Source organism: Asterias amurensis, chromosome 9 (assembly GCF_032118995.1).
Source record: "Asterias amurensis chromosome 9, ASM3211899v1".
NCBI lineage: Eukaryota > Metazoa > Echinodermata > Asteroidea > Forcipulatida > Asteriidae > Asterias > Asterias amurensis.
In genome coordinates, this window is record NC_092656.1 from 5,128,284 (window position 1) to 5,146,264 (window position 17,981).

The following is a 17,981-nucleotide window of genomic DNA, read 5'->3' on the forward strand; positions in this document are numbered from 1 at the left end:
AGACCATGTGACTTGTGACATCACCACGTATAATTTACAAAAGATCCACAGAGCCTGGACTTTCTGCCATGCCTGCAGGCACGATTTGTACACAGCTCAGAAAACATAACATTTTAAGTGAAAGCAACGCACAATTTGGATGTATGAAATAGAGAAAGGGGGCACATCTCAAAACTGGTAAAGCTGTTGTTTGTTTATTTCTTGAAGATGTGTGGAAATTATGATACGTCTTTGGAAATTCACCATATATATGGCCAGTGTGGTAGTATCTTGCCTGCCAGAAAAAGCCTAGGAATGTACAAAGTCAATCTTTTTGTGGTCTTTAGTCTCGGGTGTATGTATCAAGAAAACAACTCAGGTGAAGACTGTATTTTTCTATGAAATCAAACCTATTTTAATTCTTTTCTTAATAGGTCCTTTTAAAATGAAATAGCCCATAGCAATCGCTTCAATTTTGATAATATAGTTTGTCAAGATGAACAAAATTAAAATAGTTGGACGAAGATGCTTATGTTTTGGACAACCCATTTGTCAATCACGCTTGTATTTATGCAACTCTTACATAGGTTTAACAGTCAAAATATTTTTAAAAGTAAACCATGTAAGATATTGTGGTATGTATGCAAATTCTCAAAGCAAATTCTCTAAATAAATTACAAGCTTGCAGTTGGCATCCTGTTTTAATAAAGGTTACAAATTTTTATATGTCATCACTTCTTACGTGACAAGGTTTGTTTGAAAATCACAAGTTCTAAGTACAATTTTGTCTTATAAATCAATCCATGCTTGAATAACTACAATAGTTGTTAGCACCTTGTCTACTATACTAGAGGTGCAGCTCTGTGACACCCTCCGTGACATTGTCCCTCCCCCTCCCTCGATCCCTAATAACAGCTCATTTACATGCAGTTAATATATCCCCTAGTTACAACTTTCTTTACAAATATTCTGATTTTGCAACTATCTTAAAAACTAACTAATAAATAAATAATTCCCTTAGCAATCAGCAATAAAATAAACATAATTGTCTACAAATAAATATTCAAAGCGAATATAAAACTCGCTCAATATACAAAAAACACTTGACATAGAATACTAATGGTATAATTTTTTAATGATTTTAAAGCATATTTGAACCGCTAACAGTAACATTTGTTCTTAGAATTTTCCTCTTTTTTAAAATACTTTTCTTCTATACCTGAAGGTTTCTGCACTGTACATATGGTACATGTCCACATTGTATCGACAGGGCGTTCAGCCTTCTTGCATTCTCTCTGCCCGATCTCCATTATCTTGTTAATATTTCAATGTTAATTTCCCTAGTGAAGGATCATTTGCATTTGTTTGCAAATTGACAATGATGAATATATTCATCTTTTTTTTTTCTGGGTGTCCTCGGCTCTTTCTTCATCTGGTGCATGCATCTACATGAATGGCAATCCCTGTGGATGGTTATATCGTCTAAATCTACTATAGCTGCATTTGCAGCTTGGATATTAGCCCAACTTGTTTTTTTGCTCTGAAGATGTTACAGCAAGAAATATTTCATGATTTTTATCTCGTTTTTGTATTTAAATATATAACACAATATCGGATCTTGTGTTATTTTTGTGAAAATTTTAGTTCAGATTTTGATGTGGAAAACATACATGTACGTATATAATACAGATTGTAAAGCCAAGTTTTTGTGAAGTGGAAAACATACATGTACGTATATAATACAGATTGTAAAGCCAAGTTTTTACAAAAAATTCCAATACATATCGTCCTGGTTTTTTTTTCTTTTCAAAAAGAGGAGGATGAGGGCATTTTTAATTCTTGAAAACACGATTTTAAAACTTCAAGCAGCAGGACCAGACTATGTATTTGCTGTTTTTGTAGATTTTGAGAAATGGAAAAAATTAGATTGTGAATCAAATATTTAAAAAAAATTGTGCTAATATGAAGCAAGAACACATGAAGAGTTTAGTCTTTTTGATGAAAAACTTGTAAAATAATGAGGTTTCAAAAAAGGATGGGGGCGGAAACAATCAGCTGGTTTTGGTTGAATTTTTCTTTCTTTTAAATTTGCCCTTCGACATATTTTCATGTGTAAGCGTTTCCTTACTCAACTGGTTGTATTTTCAGTGCTTTTTCATTGAGTAGTTATATATTTTAGAATGGCACAAACATGTTTGTAACAGCCTGGAAAATAGCTGTGCCTGACGCCACGATAAGCTACTTGCACACAAAGATTGACCCCCCAAGAGCAAATGATGTGCATCCAGCCATTTTCTAAGGGAAAGTTTGCATCACGCTCTCCCTGTTTACACCGCCTTCAAAACTTGTGGAAGATGCTTCAAGTAGATTTGCTTCTGAGCTGTTGTGTAATGAATGCACACATGTACGCCAACTTAAAAGCGCGTAGTTGACACTCGTTGATAACTGCAAAGTCCTGCCGGTGCGTTAATTACGTGCAAAAACTTGCATTCCCCAATGACGTCATTGCACGGATGTTTAAAGCGGACTTTTGTAAAAGAAAATTGAAGGGAGAAGGGGTGCTGGAAATGATGACACACTCCTTAAAATAGTCACCTGTTTCTCATAAAGTTTATATATAGTGTTCTACCTGTAATCATCAGACGCAATGGCCTCCAAAATGACTTCTCAGCCCCTGTTCAAGCATGTAATGATAGCCTAAGGGTGTCTAGTCAGGTAAAGATATTAAGAAAGAAGAAAAAGAAAAACACAATGTCGGAAATAAATTACAATTTTTTTTCTCTTTGCGAGTGGCTAGTACTGTTGTGGATTATGAGTAATTCCCCGCCCCGTAGAATCTTCTTTTAAATGTGCAACGGAGATGGAGGACTTTGAAGATCGGATTTGCGGTAACTATGTTATTGATTTGATACATGTACACGTAGGGTTGTAGTTACAGGTGTAGCCTCGCTGAATTGGAATTGGGTATTTATATAAATTTTATACCTTGTAAAAAGATACCTTTTTGAAATTGATTTTTGTCACAAACAGACGGGTGTTTATGAAGGAATCAGATCCAGTCGTCTTGACGCATAGATCTATAATTTTCATGCGCATATGTTTGCAAATTTATTTGTCTAAAAGGCATTTTTATATCGCTTGTAAGAATTTTATTGATACGTATGTGTACATCTAAATGGTTTAGAAGTCTTACAGACGTATACATCTTGGCAGAATGGTTTTAGATGAAGCAATCCAACGAGAAAATAGCTTGCCTTTTAGATTCTTAACATTTCTTTGGATTCAAAAAGTTTTATTAAACAAAATTAAGCAGGAATTTAAACAAAATTATAAATTGTTCAATAGTTGGATTTTATTGATAAAAGCAATTACTATTTACATGCGCTCTTTGATAAGGGTTGGGTGGGAAAAAAAATCAACTTTAAGACTCTGCCGAAATGACCTTGGAATATGCATCATTTCTGCAAGAAAATGCTATGAATTTATTTCTCCACAATAAAAAAAAATCCAACAAATGAAATAATTGCATTCACTTTGGCAAAGGAAAAACAGATCGCGGGGTTTGGTCGGTCTTCACAGAGTCTGTTGCCACGGCAACTTATCTGGTTGGCAAACCAGTGAGCAGGCCTTGTGTCGTCATCAGGAAATCCAGGGGAATATTCAAAATGGGAATATGCCCCATTACTCCCATCAGTGAAGAGATCTTTTCAGAAAGAGAAAATAAATTTCATTTGTTGTGTTTCGTTCCCCAAGAACTGCTTTACGGGAGTACTCTGATTTAAAAAAAATCTTGTCCCTACGCGACCCTTGACAATAGTCAAGGTGAAGACCCTTGAGTTATGAATTGACTGCCAGCGATGAGGGAGACGATGACGGGCAGAGAGAGCCTTCATAGGCCGATCAAAGCACCCCTTGTTTACACGATCCAAAATACATTTGGAAATTATCAATGGGGATCTGTTCGTCAAAGCCCTCCAAAGTCCTGGGTTCGGCGTAAGTGGACGTTTGAGGGTCTGCTTTAATCAGGCTTTCCATTACGTGGACTGACTGACCTTCCAATGTCTAGCTTACTATACACTGAGAAATGATGAACCTATTGACTTGCGATTCCTTAATGAATTTCCCCCTCTTTTTTTTGTTTCCCTAATTTGATTGCTGATTTCAATTAGTCATTCATGTTTGATGCCTTCCATTTTTTCTCTCTTTTTTTTTTTTTTTACGAGTCAAGACGAAATTTTGCAGCTCGTAAAAAAACTGCGCGATAACATTACGTGGTTGTTTCTGAGTCGTTCAATCATTTGTTGAATTTTGAGTGTTACAATTCAATTATTTTGTTGAATGGAGCTGTAAATTGCCCCAGAGATGACATTAATGGGACCTGGGTACTTGTTTGATGTTTTCCAGTCAGTTGATAGCTTTGCGATTTTTGTTCTCAACAATAGCACTACATGTATTGGCAAATAATAAGAGTGGCATAAGTCTACTGTATGTACTTGAACATTTAACTGTGTGTTACTACAAGCTCTCCCACAAATGTACATGATTTGCAATTTGGTTAAAGAACTTTACGTGAAAAGATGGGTCGGGATGAAACGTGCCAAATGTACTTCATGGAGTTAAATGAAGTCTAAAAAATTATTTTACAAAAATTTGTTTTCTCAGTTTGGGCGTGGCAAGAGGGTTAAATGCAGGTTGTTCTTTTGCTACTCCACAGTGAAAACTATCATAAAAAACGACTTGGTAAAAAGCACTGGAGAGCTGTTGACATTGTAAAACTTTGTGAAAAACAACCACCTTTGAAGTGATGCCCCCTTTGAAGTGATTAAGTTTTAGAGAGAGATGAAATATTTTAAAACAAAACTTTGAATCTGAGAAAAGCTTCAGGAATGAAACTTTTCTCAGGCATCTGAAAGCATAGAAAGGGTGTAGGCATATCCTTGAATTTTTTCTTGCAACTTTTAATTTGATGACTAATTGAGCCTAAATTTCCACAGGTTTGTTATTTTATGTACACAGTGGGATACACACATTGAGGTCTCGTGGCTTTTGTGGCTAGTATCCTGCTCATTTCTGCCGAGTAGAAAATTGTTAGGCAATATTTTTTGCTTAAAGGCAGTGGACACTATTGGTAATTGTCAAAGACTAGCCTTCATAGTTGGTGTATCTCAACACAACATATACATATAATAACAAACCTGTGAAAATTTGAGCTCAATCGGTCATCGAACTTGCGAGATATGAATGAAAGAAAAAACACCCTTGTCATTTGAAGGTGTGTGCATTTAGATGGTTGATTTCGAGACCTCAAGTTCTAAATTTGAGGTCTCGAAATCAAATTCGTGGAAAATTACTTCTTTCTCGGAAACTATGGCACTTCAGAGGGTGCCGTTTCTCACAATGATTTATACCATCAACCTCTCCCTATTACTTGTCACCAAGAAAGGTTTTATGCTAATAATTATTTTGAGTGATTACCAATAGTGTCCAGCAGCTCTATGAAATTGGTGCACTGGACTGTACCACGCATAACAAATACCTGTAGTTCACCTGTAAAAGGTGATTTTGGGGGGGTGGAGGGGGGGGGGGGGTTGTGAGGCAATCACAATGCTGTTGAATTGACTGGTAGTGGTGGATTTAGGGGTTAGGTGGATAAGAGATGTGGGGCAGCTGCAATAACCGGAATTCGTTGCAGGAAGTCTCCCGTCTGATCAACTCTCACTGCCATAGGTATACGTCGTACATGTAATTCATTAAACCCAACCACTCCATCATTGTTGGCATTAGGGATTGTCCTTAAATGAGATGTCGGCTTCACTTTCTCAATTATGCGGATGTTATTTCTTTTTAGGAATATGCTTTGCTGGTTTGAAACCAGCGTACCTGTGTAACTCAATCTTTCAGGTCCTTAAGTATTGTATCAGTTGCCACCGAGTGAAGGAAAATGAGGCCAAAACTGCAGGATGTCTGAAAATAAAGAGAGTCTATGAATGTGAATAGAGTTTTAGGGTTCGTTATCATACAAAACCTTCCACATTTATTTTAAGGATGTTATGTTTAGATAACATTTAAGATTGAGGAATTGTTTTGACTAGGATTAGAATAGGGTTAGATATTTAGGTCTGATGTTGGTGATCTCCGTTTTTGTCAATCTCTGTTAGCGGCTGCTAGTCGGGAGCCATTCAATCCGTAACTGCTGTATAGCAAGGGATCACACTCAAACTTTATGATACAACTTGGACAACATTCTTGTTTTTTTTACAACCATGGTTTTAAATGAAACCTCCACGAGTTTGTTTTATTTTATAATCCACATTTACATACTTATAGTATTAAAACAATTAACAATTCTGAAAAAAAAAAAAACAGTTAAGATGTTGCACTTATTGTATCCTGTTCAATGCAGTCTTTCATTCCTGAAGTGAAGTGCGTCCTACAGCCACATAAAGGACTGTTTAGAATCGACTAATCCAAATATATCTATTTAATAATAATTTTCATTCAATCAAGCAACCCACACATCCATCTACACATTGTGGTGATCTTCTAACAACAAAACTGTGTATAGAGACCCCAAGATGTATTTTGTTATTGGGAATTTGAGGTGTGTGTTTTCTTTTTCTTTTCCCGGGGAAAAAATATTTCTGTGTTTCTGTCAGTAGGCCCCCGTGGCAGTAAAAAAAATATCCATATGAGATTGAAATAGGCTGATGACGGGGCACGTGCAGCAAGAAAATATACACCCTACTGTCACACTGTTCACATGCCCACCTCAAATTTACGCACTCTGCTTCCCTGCCGAAATGCATGCGGATAAATATTTTGTCCTCGACTAGTCATGCGCTAAGTGAATGGGGCTGTGTGAATGCTGTGGGCATTCCAAATTGGTATGCATAAAATTTTGCTTCCCCAGAAATGCTGTCCTGTCTTGTTGTAAATGCATTATTTTTGGAGTTAGATACAGAATATTTTTTTACAAACTTGCTTCCTTGCTTCTGTGCTTGTTTTTGTGCAAGTTATATTTTAAATTGATTTTGCAAATTGATATGACAAATATGCAAATCTTAGTAGACAGTTATTTTCACCTGGTGTGCTTGAGATGTTTTTTTTGTTCTTCATTTCTTAAAATAAAATAAAATCTTGTTTTAGCTTCTTTTCGATGATATGCCCCCCCCCCCCCACTTCTATATCATTAATCCTGATCCATGATAGTCAAACATTTATAGAAAAAGAGGAAGAAAAACAAATGCAGAAAAAAGGTTGTGAGGGAAAAGGTGTTAGCATTGCACAATCCAACATTTTTGGGTTTTTTTCCTCATTTTTTTTTCATGGCAGATATTTTGTTGCTCTAAAGTCGGGGAGGGAGCCGGATCAATTGCATCTTGTTTTTCTCTCTAGTCATCTGCAAGTAATAGGGGTCCTGGTAAACGATGCCTTCTCTAAAGGCCATCGTCACTCACTCGAACACCGACGCTTGGTTTCTGTCTGCTACACGTATTTTTGCCATCAGAGAGAATAATTTGTTACTGGAAAAAAAGACAGGAGGCAAACGAGGGGTATGGGAGTCAATGAGCCCCCAACAGAAAAAAAAAATAATATAAATAAATAACGTGCATTGGGTTAATAAGGCTCCATTGTGTGTTCTTCTTAATTGTACTGTTTAGTGTGCTCAGTGGAGCCTGACCATACCACCTTCAAATAATAATGACAGCAGTTTTATTACATGGCTTGTATGGTACAACATCTATACACCATGCACAGGACGCACACACACACTCACTCCCCGCACACACAAAACACTGAGCCTCATTTGAATTGCTAATGAGACGGAGCCCGTCGGTGGCCAGGAGGCCTTGCCCCATTCTACTCCGTGTGTCTCATCTCTTAATGGCTTCATTTGTCATTCTAGAACCCACCTGCTCTGTAAGACGGCGTCGCCTGATTGGTCGAGCCGACATCCATAAAAAGCAACCCCGTGCCTGTCACTCGGCAGTCTGTCAACAGCTAGCGACGAAGAGGATTTACAGCGTGCCAAAGAGCAACTCTTCTCTCCTGCTTTGCAGCAGCAAGTGATGAGCATTGAGAACAAGCTTCTAAGCATGGCCGATGGAGAAGGTGAGTGTTCCAGGCTTTCTTATTAACCCCCCTGGTTAGCTGCATTTATTCATATTGCTACCCCCGTTCAAATCAAGTTGCCTGTGCTTCCATTCATTAACCTCCCCTCGCCCCCACACCCTCCTTGATGCACCCTTGCGTTGAAACAGTTGCTGACAAATCAAAATATCACGCTCGTTTTTGTCCCTCCCTCAACTCTGAATTGCAGAGCGGCCGGCATAGATTCGCTAAAAAAATCTTTGTATCCTAAAAACAGACTTGCGGAGAGGATAATTGTAGGCTCTTCAGTTACCACCGGGGTAAATAAAACCGGCTATAGTATCTCTCTGTCAATGGCTAAAGTGAGACAGCTGTGTCTTTTCTTTTGATGAGTGGGAAGGAAAATTGGTCGAGGGTGCCAACAGCTTTCCAGAGAGGCAAAACATTCCCGCCAGCATATTTTTTCCCCTTCTTCTTCCCTTCGTCAGCCTTTGCCCCCCTAGCTTTGTTAATTAAGCTTGGGGGGAAAAAACACGCCAGACTTTGGCATAATGAGGTATTAGGCTAGGGTGTATATACTACAGGCCTTCATAAACAGATTGTGTGCTGAAAGATTAGATCGAGATGAGTGGAAAAAGAGGATAGTTGGGATGGGGGGATGCATAGGTGTTGGTGAGATGTAATAAGGAATAATTTCATGGCATTGGAAGGCGTGGGCTGTGAAGGTGCTTTATTGGCTTTCTTTGGATGTAGACATTTTCTTTCAGATGGATGTTGATTTGTAAAACTGCAAGTCACTGTAAACTCATCTTTTAACCCTACAGTGTTTAATGAGTGAATATTCTACATTGTAACTAACCACCATAGCAAATGTGTATGTATAATTTCTAGTATTCTGAAGTATTTGAGATTGTGTTGAAGACAATTTGAAATTGTTCTGACATTGTGGATATTTCACTTTATCCCAACCACATGCCTTAAAATGAAAATGAGGAAAAGTCTGCTTTTGCTCTCAAACTCTTTGCATCAAAATTTGTCGTACTTTGTATTACTCTGCATTTTTTATATTTTGTCAAGAAAGAAAAAATCCATTTCCTGTACAAAACAACAATATCCTAAAAAAAACGACAGACTGCAAAATGTATATTTGCGTAAGCCTGACTGCTCAGCGCTAGAATAGCCTAAGAGTATCTTTGCTCCCTTGTTGAAAGTAATGCTCAAATGGCATTTGCAATAAATGTCACTTAGTGGAGGATTGCCCCGTTGCTAGGGCAAACAAACAACCTCATTTGCATAATGCATTCATAAAGCATGACTCGTGCGTGCGTAGAGTCGGAGGGGGGGGGGGATGACACACACATACAGGCTCTATGCTTTGCATGACAATTACTCTACTGAATAATTGAATCTCTTTGCATTTAGCGAGCTTCATGAAATATTGAGTTGAGCCTTTTGATCATACAAAAAAAGAAATCATCTGCGGTATAATTTTTTTTCTCTCTCTCTCACTCGTTCTGTTCCCCGCGCTGCATTAATTTAGTCGGTCACGCAGTGCGTGTTGGAAATTTGGGTGTGGTTTTTGTTTTTTGTTGCATAGTCTTTTTTCCCTTTTTTTTCTTTTTTTTTCTTTTCGCGAGATGGTTTTCCTGACTGGGCATTAATGGCCTGATGCCAGGTAAACAAACAAATTGATGCAAGGCTTTGATTAGCGGGGCGGCATCTGTGTTTGCTAGGTACTCTAGTCATGGATGAGTGCAGATGCTTATCGGATGACTTCCATCACTGTCATCTTTATTAATGCGGCTCATCGGCTCTCACTTTTTCCCTGATTCAGAGAAAAAAAAATTGAAACGAAGAAAGAAAAAGGAGAAGTGAAAATACATGATAGATGATTCTTGGTTTCAAGAAAAGAATCAATTTCAAAAAGATCAGAAATATCCTGTGGCAAAAGCACCACAAAAAAAGAACTAAAGTTGACTTTAATTTGGTTAAATCGACTTAAGGTGTCATTTTTTTATTCAGTCACTTGTTTTTACTGATTGTGTTCAAGGGAGGGGCCGTCATACTTTGGTAAATGACCCCCTAAAAAATTTCTATCTGAAAACTTTCTTATAAAGACGGTAATGGTGGTAAGCATCCTGCGAAATCACTTTGTCTGAAACGGCCCGCTATGATTCCAAATCAATAAAAGTATGTCAAAAACATTTTAGTCTTCAAATTCGCCTCGGGGATAGTTTTGGAGATTCAAATATCCGTTGTGTCAGCTTTCAAATAATGCTGCTGGTACCCTCTGTCACTTCGCGTAACCCTGTGGGGTTGATGTTCTCGATGAAAATATTGTTTTTCAACTTTTTTGCAATAAGTAGACACTGTGTTCGGCTAATACTTGTTTGTATCTTTAAGACTAACAGATTACAAACTAACAAAACACCATGTTTGAAAAAAAAAACGTTTTCAAAAATATCAAAACGTTTATAAATGCTGATTATTTAACATGGTGTTTACAGTAAACCCCTTGTAAAACCATTATTACTTTTAACGTCCTGTCAGTGTTTGGCAGGATTACAGTACTTATTTAAAATGATTACTAAATGTTAATGCGTCTCTCCCCCTGAGTGTAGCTTTCCGGTCACCATTTACGAGACAAAATGGAAGGATTGGTCATAAAATTGACTGAGAGGAGTAAGTCCGACCCTCCCGATCTCATACTCTAACAATCCTTCATTTTGCTTTGTCATCATCGTCGTTTGGTACAATTACCATCTCCATCTGTCATTCAAAGTACAGCTTTTTGTGAACCATTTACGAGGGGGGAAAAATTGCAAGTAATTACCATGTGTAGAATCTTCCCCTTTGAAATGGGTTGACAGCGGCCATGTGGAACCCCCCTCCGATTCCATTCCCCAACAATCCTTCATTTTTGCTGGTCGTGCAATTTCGCCAGTCGTTTTGTTCAATTACCACAGCCATCTTTCATCCACGGCCGGCGTAGTTTGCTGGAAAACTATTAAGAGACAAAACTACTAGTAATTGCCGGGTATGCACTCCCTTTAAAATTAGCGGACGGAGGAGTCGGCACAGGGCCCCCCTTTATTAATACATGATTCCACTCCCTAACAATCCTTCATTTTGCTTGACGTGCAATTTCAGCATCCCCCCTCCCCTGTCTTCACAACCCGCACATGCTGGCTGTGCGTTACTTTACGATGATTCCGCAATCAGCTCCGGGGGGGGGGGGGGGGGGGTTGTTAAGCGTGAGCTGTTGTTGCGTTGTAGCTCGCCCGGGAGGGAGGTTCTTCGCTCGCAGATATTATTGTGGGTGAATGGTTGGGGCAGGCAATGGGAAAAAATGAATTGCACGACACTGCAGGATTGACAGCACTGGGTAGGGCAAATGGAAGTAATTTCAACTGGCAATCTACTTGTTTTGACACCCCGTCATAAAGAACCGCTGTTTCCTACGTGAACTCACATTTGTTTTTTAGCTGCCCAGTTTTCCCCAAGGTATGAAAACTGTAATTTTTTTATTTTTTATTGCCGTGAAACTTGTCGCCATGATTCTAAATAAATAGTGATATCATTCACTTGTCAGATAAATGTACTGGGGCTCTTTGAACTTAACAACTTCTGCTGATGTGATGCATATTTGCCTAGCGAAATCCGGTTATTTTTTACTTGATTGATAGAATTGTGTGAATGAAATAGAACTTCCGGGTAAAATGATAGTCTTTCATCAAGGAACATCTTTTTGGGGACAGTTTTCAAATGGGATGGTTAAAAAACCAAAATAAATTTCATGTATGGTTTGATCACCCAAAACATGAACACTGCCTGCGACTCTTTTGTCAGCTCCACCAACTCTGTATAAAATAAATAAATTGAAATATTCTCAAGATGATCCAAATCAACATCATGATTCAGTGATTCAGTGATTTGACATCAAATTGTTACAGTCTCTTCCAAGATCTAAACATGTTTGAACCAACACTCAAGTTAATTTCTTAGCTACATTGTAGTGTGCACTTAACTCCCCTAACCCTACAGTGCCCCACAGGGGCCCAATAGGCAGCTACTGTGCAAGACAGGGACAAGATTATTCCACAATGCTGTCTTAAAGGAATAATGATTCTTGTAGAGTTCAGGAACAGAATCACTTCTTATGTCCCCCCTCCTCTTGCCACCTTCTCACCAACGAAGGGGGTGAAAACATCAGATTTCCCTCCCCTCCCTGTGGAGAGAGCTTTCCGGTACTAGAAGTTCTCATCCTCTTGATGTTTAAGCCCTTCCTCCTTGGATTTGGAAACCCGATACACCAGGGTGAACAAGATTCTGAATGGCCATACACACCTAAAAGAGTGCTTTCTAAATGTCAGTGTCCTACTTGGGACAGGACTGGTCCCCGTTCCTCAATGCCCATGCCCAAGATCAAGTCAAAACCCCCTACCTTCTCATCTCGTCTGGGACATCAAGAAAACTGCCAGATTTTTAATTTTATTTTTTTATATATTTTTTTTTTACAGGAGTGTCAGGTTACTCTTTACCCCCATATGCGGACTGCGGGAATTGTTTTTGAATCGTGTGATGAATATTACTTTAGTTTTTGAAATCCCTGGGGTGGCGGATCGTCTTTCTGTTATTTGCGGGTTTAGTCAAGTCGATTCAGGGGTTATATTTTCTCTGGTTTGAACAACAAAATATAGCTCAAATTTGTCCTTACAACAATTTAGCAGCTACTTGATACGCTGTGTGTGACTAGCGCGTGTGTATATAATCCCCTTCCCTGGAGTCATGAGCGTGAATATTCATTATACGGACCCTGGAGCACTGAAATAATTAAACAATATGGTATTTTTAACCAAACTATTTGTGATACATATTCATAGTATGCAAAAGAGAGTGTCAAGGCCTCAAATATAAGAAGGATGGGGGATACAATATGTTGGAAGTTTTTCCTTTCTGGATCTGGGGTTTGTCTAGATTTTCTTGTCATTTTTTGAAGGTGAATCTTAAACTGAAAAATCTGTTATTAATTTTGAATTTTTTACATGCAAGCTCGCCAGACAGGGGCTTGTTAATGTTATCATTTATCAATCACACTTTTCCATACTGTTAGGCCTACTGTATCAAGATTAATGTAATCCTAGATGTAGGACACCTTACTTGAGAGCTATGTGATAACAGTTTTAACGAGTATCTATAGAACAATATTTGGAATCTTCATTCCTTTAATGTTGCAGTATCCATATCGGCCGCTTTAGTTTGTCCCGCTCAGGCTAGTTTGAACATGTACGTGTTCCCGATCAATTTTTAACAGCCCTAGTTGATTACGGTTACAGTGACAGGGTTTGAGTTGGGGCTGACATTGATGCCCCATCCACTCCCTTCCCTCATGCCCCCCCCCCCCCCCCCCCCCCAAATAAAAAAAAATCTATATCAATCTCATGAAATTTATCAAGCAATAAGGGTATGTAGCCCCGTACACATCTGCAGCTGTGCCCTCGCTTGGCTCAAGGAAAAACAAGTGCTAGTGTTTCGATGCTTGGTTGTGAAATTGCAACGTCGCGAGCCTCAACTTGGGGGGAAACCTGTAATATGGGAGATTGATTTTACTCGTAGAGTGGGGGGTTGTTGAATCTCATCGGGTAGGGATGTGAATTTTATATGTGCATGGGTTTTTAATAAAGTCTAGTGGCGGATTGGCTCAGGTCTACTGCTAATTAATGGATGATGGTTTGTAGTATCCCTGAAGTCAGATGTACATATAATTCCTTTGGATGGAGGGGGGGGGGGGGGGGGCTGAAGTTGGTTGATGCAGTAATGAGGATGAAACTTGTTTGTGTTTGTTTGTTTATCTCTATTCATACATTAATTTACTGGTTGGTGAAACCCAAACTTATTATGGAGACACGGCAGTAACAGATGAAAGCACATTCAAATTTTTATTTTATTTGTTTGGGGTCGTCTTCCTGAGGACTGGCCTCATCTTAAGAGAAAGAATTATTGGCAAGTTTAAGTTTAAAAGAATAACCTCCACAGGGCGAGGGTATCACATGCAGCTGAAAGGTAGAGGGAAGGTTTGCTAAAAAAACAAATAGCTGTTTGGAGAACAATGTTTTGGGCGTGGTATGGTGGGTGAAACAAACATCAATGAGGGAATTTTAGGACACTAGGTGGCAGCAGACTCACCAGGTGAATCCATTTTTCTTGAAAGTGCATGCTTGCTCATAACTTTCGCTGTCCCGTAGCATGTTCGGTGTCACTGCTGTCACCTAGTGTCCCAAAATCCTCCATTGCATGAAAAATGGCTTGATGCGTTTACAAAATCTTCCCTTTCACATCCCTGCCTCCACTACACTGGACTCGTTTAAAACCGCTCTCAAAACACACTTATTTAAATCCGTCTAAGCTGTTCAGTTTCTGCTATTTCATCCCACTTTTTATTGTAATTTTGTTGTATCATTCATTTACTTCTTGTTTAGCGCTTAGAAACCTGGTATTATGCGCTATATAAATGCATGTTATTATTATTATTATTAAATACACAAGGGGGAGTTGTTGTATTACATTGTAAATTATAAACGTTATCTTCATGTGCTTCCTATGCATTCATGAAATGTATCCTGATCCATTACTCTGTTTACACACTCTCTTGACATATTAATGTACTCATAGTTAATGTTTGCTTGCTAATTAAAGAAAAACAAATGCTGTGGACTTACTTTTAGTTGATTATGGAACACATGCAAAGTTTCTTTCGACAAACCCAGAGTCAATATTGACAAAAGCCATTCATTCGCCACAGAATCCTTTGTCACTTTCTGAGTGCTGACCTAAAATAATTCTGTTTGCTCAAAACATTCAGTCCCCTTTCGATTGAAAGCTTTCTCTCTCTAAAAAAAAAAAGAAGAAAAAAAAAGAAGTCATATGCCAGAGAGACTGGAATTTAATTTGAAACAGAAAAGCAAGCGCAAACACATAAATTAATTAACCAAGCACGACGGAGAGATGCATTTATAAGTGTGCAGCGTGCGGGGGTGATACGAGTTTCATTGTCGACACGGTTTTCTCTTTTATATAGTTTGAGTTCCAACCGTGGTTTAATTGCAACCCGCTGTGCTCAGCTTGGGCATCCATTTGTGCTTAAAGAAATAAATTTGTATACATTTATAGCCACAATATGGTTCAACCAAGAAATGTTGGATCTTTTGTTGTCTTGAATTTCTTCAAATGACCCAAATTCATGAGGGGAAAAAAATGCTTATAAAGGAAGGAATTTGCTCAGGTGAAACCTGGTTACCGACAACAAACCATGTAAAATTGAATGCTTGTGACAACTATGTTTGAACACATTAAAACAAAACAAAAGTTCTGGTTAACACAGCTTACAGCCTCTCAGTTTTGGCTGCCAGTGCCATGTGGAAAATAATTGCGTTTTCTTTGTTGTATCGGACCTCTGTTTACCCCCCCTTGCCTTTTTATGTTTCTGCTTGATTTGCTCTGTGTGATTTGACATCCTGTCCACATAATCCTGAACATTGAGGCTGAAACATGCACATGTACGTTGGACATCATTGACCAACAGTCAGACTGCTCTAAATATATGTCCTTGTTTATGTTAGCCTAATGGGCAGGCATGACATTCTTCCTTACTTTGGTCTAATTTCCGATTTGTTTTACCCTTGGAAAACACAGAAAAGTTCTGATTAAACAGCCTGACAAGTTCATTAAAACATACACCATGTAGGTAAGCCCCTGAACACCAGTAAAATGTTCCACTTTTTCCCAAGAAACAAATATCACGCCTGCTGATGAGCTAACAAATACATAAAGCTCTGGTCCCTGAAACACAGAGAAACACAGAGAGCAGAATAATCTTTTGATTTCACCCTACGACTGAAGAATAAATGTGTTCTCTGTAGTTTTCTATTCTTGTCTGGAAAATAGCCTGTTTTGTTGTTGTTGATTTTTCCTCCAATTAGAGTATTCTTTCTTTTTTTGCGATTCGTTACGATAATAGACAAACACACGTGTCCAGACCATCAGTATTCCGTCTGCGATTACAGCCTGCAGGCAAAGACCCGGTGTCAATAGGATGGAGTATTTTCTCATTTAAGTTTATAGCCACAAGGTTCCCCCATCTAGTCACACCTTTTATATGTACAATGTATGTACACTGACTGCGTATCTCTCTCCAAGCTTCGAAAATGAAGCTTGAAAAAAATTCCCTGCGGATTACTTGTAAAGAACTCACATCCGCTGTAATGAGCTAGTTTGAAGAATTACTTTCATTAAAAAGGCAAAGTCCAAATGAATGCCTTAGTAGTAAGTAGCCGAGCTTTTTTCCCTTTTGTTTTCTCTTCTTTTTTTTTCTTTATTTGTTGATAGTGGCTGTGGCTAACTCATCATGCATGTGGCTGTGGCTAACTCATCGTGCGTGCTGCTACCATCCACAGCCAAAAACACCAGTCAGCATTGCTTAGTTTGAAATCTAGAGGCCATTGCCTTGATCTTTTTTTTTTTTTTTTTTTTTTTATAAAGTAAAGGCAAATTAGTTTTGTGGGCGATTTTGTTGGATCTCAAGCACTCATTAATAATGGTTTAAATTCTGAATGGTTTGGGTTGGGGGGTAATAAATGGTTCGGAGAGCTCGTCTAAATGTCTCACAGCATGCCACCTGATCCCCCTTCTGCGTGCAGGATCCCACAAGTCTTTGCCATGCAATTATAGCCGGGTTGAGGAGAGCTAAATGAAATGGGGCTTTTCCCAGAGTAAAGATAGAATTGGTTGTCTGGGGGGAAGAGCATGTGCAATCCTATCACTAAATAGTTGTAGGGTAAGCACCTGCCATTTAGCATGCAATAGCCCCTCATTGGTCTCTAAAATACATGGCCCCAAAAAGAAAAAAAAACGCTATGGCTTTTCAGTCAACAAAATCAATTTGAGAGTGGCATTACACCGTAATGCCCCTACACCGTAATGCCCCTACATGGAGCATTAAGTTGGAAACCTCTCCACATAGCGAGTCCTGCATATCATGTGTAGATATTGGCTCTAATCAGATGGGCTACCTTCTAGGTTCCCTGTTCTCTCTGCTCCCTTCAGTGCGTGAGAGACGTAGGGGGAATTGGGTGACACGAGCGCCCTGCCAGAATGTAGATGAATATTAATGCTCCCTCATACTCCAACTCTGATAGCATCAGTAATGCTGTGGATTCTTATCCCTCTTTTTTTTTTTTTTTTTTACTCAGCTGCTGCGATGCTATCAAACCTTCACTGGTTTGAGACTGTTTCTAAATTGCATTTGACAGGAATATATTAACCAGAGATCCGTGGCAGCCAAGGCCGATCCCCAGGTCTGACAATTTCCTTGACGCGGATTCGGGGAAGGGAGAGGGAGAGAGAGTAGGGCCGCTGCCATTCACAGCGGATGAATAATGAAAGGATTGGAGAGTGAACGTACACTCCTGGTTATTTGAAATAATTCTCTTGGGGGTACGGCATGCTAAATAAAAAATCTTGTTTGTTATGTGGAGCTGCAAACCAATCTCATCATATTTCCCATGTTACAACTCAAATAAAAGAACAGAATGATGACGTTAAGAAATATGGTGTGATATGATGGTCTCAGGGTTGAAGGTGGCAAGCTATAAAATAAAAATAAACTTGTTTGTTGTAGAGGCGACAACCTGTCTCATATATCACACGTCAAAACCCATTTGCCAGAGACAGGTTAAGTCAACTAAAGTTATTGGAAAAGTCATATCCATAGAGATATAGTGGTTGCACATGACCTGAGGTATGTTCAATATGAAAAAAAAACTGCTAACAAATCATACAAGAGAAAGCTCCTCCAAAAAAAAACACGGAAAATCCGTAGCTGTTTGGGGCGTGGCTTATACAGACAAGCGGTG

General features: G+C 38.8%; 1 protein-coding gene across 1 annotated transcript in view; it reads left to right on the forward strand.

The window, feature by feature from the left end:
• Positions 1-17,981, forward strand: part of LOC139941477 (heterogeneous nuclear ribonucleoprotein K-like) — a 95,016-nt gene that overhangs the window by 45,336 nt on the left and 31,699 nt on the right. The window contains exon 3 of the mRNA XM_071937998.1: positions 7,886-8,091. Within this exon, the coding sequence (XP_071794099.1) occupies positions 8,049-8,091 (43 nt within the window). The 5' untranslated portion in view covers positions 7,886-8,048. The remainder of the gene's footprint in view (positions 1-7,885; positions 8,092-17,981) is intronic.